General features: G+C 47.5%; 1 protein-coding gene across 1 annotated transcript; it reads left to right on the plus strand.

Moving 5' to 3' along the window:
- The first annotated feature begins 803 nt into the window (after positions 1 to 803).
- Positions 804 to 2,312, plus strand: mos (v-mos Moloney murine sarcoma viral oncogene homolog). The gene has a single exon (XM_037079565.1). The coding sequence runs from the start codon at positions 894 to 896 to the stop codon at positions 1,908 to 1,910; it is 1,017 nt and encodes a 338-aa protein (XP_036935460.1). The 5' UTR covers positions 804 to 893; the 3' UTR covers positions 1,911 to 2,312.
- Positions 2,313 to 5,793: the final 3,481 nt, after the last annotated feature.

Consider the following 5,793-nt stretch of genomic DNA (forward strand, 5'->3'; position numbering starts at 1 on the left):
TCTTGCTCTCATAATTTGACATCAGTTGTTCATTAAATCTTCTAGTGATGTGAAACAACCCCGTGAAGTTGCTGAGACCCTGGTTAGCTGTCTCCCTGTCAAATCTCAACAAAGCTAAGCTAAACCTCACTCTCCAGGCTAATTCCCCTTCCTGTTTTCACTGTTGCCCGTGTGCACTGACATCCACGCATCTCTCACGTAATCAAAAGTTTTTGTGGAGGTTCCGGAAAATCTAAAGTTATGACAATAAATGTCCACAAGTGCAGGAATATGCCACTCTCTGCGCTGGACAGGCTGACAGACGACACAGCATGTTGTCTGAGGTAGTGGTGGTGCGTTCATGCTGCTGTGAGCCTCGGTGAGCAGAGTAAGAAGGACAAACAGGCTCTGAGGTTTGTAACATGTTCCTCAGTGGAGCTGCCTCCCCCTCCTGAGGCAGTGTGGCGGTCTGCACTTGTATAACTGTACACTGTAGAGAATCATCTGGATTTATTAACTACCGTCAAGCTGCTGCTTTGTTAGGTCCCTGGTAGACACACACACACACACACACACACACACTTTTTGACACCCATAATTATTACTGTGCTTTTCTGCCACAGAATGCAAGTGGCTCATTTCCCCCCGTCCTCCCCGACTGTAGATAGGCTCAAATAAACTGAGTTGAACCATCGGGATGAACCCGATGAACCCAAACAGAAAGCATTACATACTCCACAACACTAAGTGGCGGTGTGGCTGCGTGTGTGTGTGTGTGTGTGTGTGTGTGTGTGTGTGTGTGTGTGTGTGTGTGTGTGTGTGTGTGTGTGTGTGTCTGAGCAGAAAGCTTTGAGAGAGCTGAGCTGCTGCTCACTCAGCAGCACCCTGCAGGCTGCCGGTCTGTTCAGCGCACGATGCCTTCACCGATCCCCGTGAGTCGCCTGCTGCCCAGAGACCTCTACCCCTCTCTGGACATCGGGACCTGCAGCAGTCCGCTGACCAAATATCCTCACGGCGCCACGTTACAAGTCCCGGCACCACGGCCCAACGGCAGAACCGCCAGCCGGCTCTGGTCCTCTGTGATCCACTGGAAGGAGCTGCGCTCCATGCAGCCAGTGGGCTCCGGGGGCTTCGGCTCCGTCTACAAGGCGGAGTACCTCGGAGACACCGTCGCGCTGAAGAAAGTGAAGAAGTGCACAAAGAACAAGCTGGCGTCCCGCCAGAGCTTCTGGGCCGAGCTGAACGCGGCACACCTGCGCCACAGGAACATCGTGCGCGTGATCGCGGCCAGCACCTGCGTGCCCGCGGAGTGTGAGGACGACAGCAGCATCGGGACGGTGCTGATGGAGTTCGTGGGGAGCAGGAATCTGCAGCAGGTCATCTACGAGTGTGCCGAGCCGCTGGGAGAGGACCGCCGGCTCCGGTACTCCGCGGACATCGTGCACGGCCTGCGGTTCCTGCACTCGCACGACGTGGTGCATCTGGACATCAAGCCGGCCAACGTGCTGCTGTCCGGCGACGACGTCTGTAAAATCGCCGACTTCGGCTGCTCTCTGAAACTGGAGCGAGGCTGTGAGGTGAGAGCCACCAGCCCGCTGCTCAGTCACGTTGGGGGCACGTACACGCACAGACCCCCCGAGCTGCTGAAGGGCGAGGCGGTGTCGCCTAAAGCGGACATCTTCTCCTTCGGGATCACTGTGTGGCAGCTGCTGACCCGAGAGCAGCCGTACACCGGGGACCGGCAGCACGTGCTGTACGCGGTGGTGGCGCACAACCTGCGGCCGTGTGTGCGCAGCCAGCCGCTGTTCCGGTCGGAGAGGGGCCAGCTGTGGAGGACTCTGCTGAGCCGCTGCTGGAGCGGAGAGGCCCGCTGCAGACCCAGCGCCCAGGAGGTGCTGCTGTACCTGGATCAGCTGCGCTCCCAGGTGTGACCCCTGTCAGCACTGACAGCTGGGGGTTTGGACCTGACAGGTTTTCGGAACATTTTTAAAGGTGCTCTTACAAGACGAAGCCGGACTGCCATGTTCTTATCATCCCATTCGTGTTCGAATCAGAACTTCACAGTTTAAGTGCCTTTAATTCTGAACGACGTCACGCAGGCCTCGTGGTTGACGTCTCCAGCAGTCAGACACAGAGACAGTCGCGTGCACACTGAACATGAGCTGTCCCAGCCAGCATCCACACTTCGCTCAGCTTACTCTGACACTTCTGACTCTTTTAGCCATTTTTCTTAAACTATGGAACAACACGTTGTGAACCGAGTTTTATTTGCCATGATGAGGTTGTATTGAGATTTCAGTGTGATGGTTTTCATTAAAATTATTTTTATACACTGTTTTGCTTCTTGCGGACGGGACACGGGTTAGTCACAGGCGGACATCTCTTCTAGTTCAGGCCAAGTTAAACGTGCAGTTTGTAAGTCAAGGCCACCTGCAATTCATTCGCAGCTCAACTGGGGGCAGACTATCACCAGGTTAAGTGCTAACTTTAGCACACTATAATCTTTCTTACTTCCACCGCTTTAGCTACTTTAAGCGCATTAGCTCAGTTAGCCGTGTAGTTAGCCGGACTACCAGCAGAGTGTTTGTCTTCACTCCACTTGCACAGGAGCTTAGGACCTGCTGGAGACGGGGGGGTTTTGGGCGTGCGGTTAGCTGATTAGCCGCGAAATACATACATAGTTTTGACTTAATGACTACACTGTGAATTCTAAACATTCTGTTAAGTTTGATACATTTTCGTTTCAAACTGGAATTCTTGCATGAGCTCTTGAGGCCAGTTCCAAGAGCTAATTGGATAAACTTTTCAGAGGAAACCCCAGCAGCCCCATCCACTTAAAAACTGATGTTAGAAAACTTGCCCCAGGTTTCACCCAGCAGGATTAACAGATAAGTCAGCCAAGCGTCTTCTCTAACAGGCACGACGATAATGAAATGTTTCATTTTGATTCTGTTATTTTTATTGGGAAGAACCTAAAAATGAAAAGTTTGAATTGCTTCGTATATATTGGAAACGGCTTAATGTTTGTACTACAGCCCGGCGAATACACATATTACATGTTACACAAACTGCAGAAGTGCAATAAGATGAAAATTAGGAAGGAAAAAAAACGTACATGTGAACATTTGAATGTAATCATACTAAATCCTTCATGTCAAGAATTCAGAGATTTCATCTTTTAATGCTGGGTGGGTATTGAGACAGTTTTTTTAAAAAAATTGACTTGACTACCTTAGAAACTGTGTATCCCTTTTCTTTGTGTTGTAGCCTAAAACTGATTCCTGTTGGTCTCTCCTCACTGACTGAGACGACCTCTGAAGCCCTCTTAGGAACTGAGATCTGTCCTTACATTACCAGAGGCCTTCTAATCCAATATAGTGTAGTAGGAAGGGAAATTATGGTTAGACATGACATGCAGTTGTTATTTAACCGAGAGACTTTTATCAGGGTGACCTTACGCTTCTTTTTACAAAACTCACCAGACCACTTAGAGTGTTTGGCTCATAAGCTAAGCGTTGGACGATTCTTTACACTATCTCTGTGAGGAAACACTCGAAAAAACAATTTAAATGTCGAGGAGAAAGCGTGTTATTATTTGAACAGATATTAAATCCATTGATACATTCACATCATTATTGTGTTCAGCTAGTCTCAGCATGAGTACAAAATGCTGCATCGGCACTTCAAATATCAGACCAACCTTCCTCCATCTTTCATGCAACGCTACAACACATGCATGTTCAGTAGACACATGCACACAAACACACACTGATGTGAGGCAGATTGTCTGACTCCAGCTTTCACTGACAGACACTAGAGGTCACCGCTGCCTCAAAAACAGAACCAGAATGTTGATTTGACAGCAGATTATACCTAAGTATGACTTGAGAAATATGTAACACATTTGCCAGACAGTTCCGCTGTTTGAAAGGTGCGCTATGTAGTTTTGGGGAAGGAAATTTGACCACAAGAGAACATCTTCACTAGCTGAATGTTTCATGTCTTTAAACATTAACCAACCCCTCTTTGTTCTCATGATTGATAAAACACAACTGTCAGACGGCCAATAAGAACATTCAGTGTGTGTGGCTTGAATATGAAATTGTGTGAAACATTTCTTCATTCTGATCTCTGATGGGCTGCACATTCGCAGTAGCAATCAGCCAGGTGACAGGCTCAGACCACATGGAAGTGATGAACAACGGTCCCTCTTTCTCTTTTCTCTCCCTTTAATTTCAGTATCTTTGTCAAACTCAGCACCAACGAGATGGCTGGGCAGATATTAACAAGCCAACGTCTAAATGAACAAGTTCACCCGGGTGATGTGTTCACATTAAAGCCTAGCCAAGCCCGACGCAATAAATACCCATGACTACTGAAGGGTCAGTCGTCCTTGGAGTAAATACTAATATATACATTCACATTGTACGCAAAAGCCGGATGTTGGCAGGTGTCGAGTGGAATGTCCATGAATGTCAGAATATCTTAGTAGTTGGTGTGTCCCCCTTTTGCTTAAGTGACAGCATGCACTCAAGCTTGCACAGACTTGACAAGCTTGTGCAAATCCTGATGACTTCTGTCATCTCAGCATGACTTGACAGTGTTCCACAAAACTAATCATCATGTCACAGAAGGTTTGGCTTTCTCGGTATTCAAGTGCCCCATAAATGTTCTATGAGGTTTGAGGTCGGGTGACTGTGGAGGACAGCCCGCGACAGTCAGGACTTTTTGGTCTTGTGTCCAACTCAGTCCCGGACCTGAAGTCTTCCCACCAGCATCTTTCACTATGGGTTTGAACACTGTGGTATCATTCATCTCTCTCACATGTGTCTTCTTACATAAACCCTTCTGTTACTGACATAACTTTCATACTGGATTCATCAGTACATTTATTCAATGAACTTTTTTCCCAGTAATCCACTGTGTTTGCTGGTAGTTGTAAACCCACCTCTGGGATTGTCCTCGTTTCCCTCCCCAGAGGTGGTTTAGAAACTGCTGCTGCTGCCGTCTGAGACCAGTAACAAGATAGGCGTCTTTTGACAGGACGACCGTTGATTAGAGTCTTGGTCGTGTACTGTTTCTTCAGCAATTCTGCATCTGTGCTTTTCTGTCTCGCAAAGAACTAAGTAATGTGTTTTGGTCTTCTGATGATGTGGACACTCTGATCGTGCTCTGGATACCATTGATAGGATGTCTGCAAAGTGTTTCACAGTTCCATGCACTGCCTTGTAAGAAAACCTTAAGTCTAGATTTGACTCTACAAAAGGCCCTCTTTGCTTAGTGTGGCGGGGCCTGCAGCCAAAGCTGACCCACTATAGGATTCAGTTCTGCCCTCCAGAGTCAGCTAATAAAGGGAACATTTTGAATCTTAACATTACAATACAATAACAGTAGGTGTTTGCTTTTTGCTCGCGGCCCAATGTGAAGTTTAAGATACGGCTCTCCAAGGGACAGTGTGGGCATCCCTTGTTTGTACACTCCTAGCTGTCTGCTTCTGTGAGTACGTTGAGAACAATGTCGACTGTCGGGGCGATAAAGCCGATTCTGATGCTAACTTTTTCTGTCTCTCACATCAATAAGTCTGCTCTGCTCATGAATGAGTGCAGTCACGCCAAAGCTTGGTTTGATTAGTCAAGGAAGATGTAATGCAAAATTGAAAAATATTGCCTGACGACGTACTCCATCTGGCAAGATATAAGCAGTAAACACATTCTAAAATGGCAGCCGCTGCATCACAGCCCGACAGCCATTGTTTTTATTTATTTTTTTTACATATTTTATTTCAAACCGAGGGAGATTTCAAAAGACTTTAAA

Source organism: Acanthopagrus latus, chromosome 19, assembly GCF_904848185.1.
Source record: "Acanthopagrus latus isolate v.2019 chromosome 19, fAcaLat1.1, whole genome shotgun sequence".
Classification (NCBI taxonomy): Eukaryota; Metazoa; Chordata; class Actinopteri; order Spariformes; family Sparidae; genus Acanthopagrus; species Acanthopagrus latus.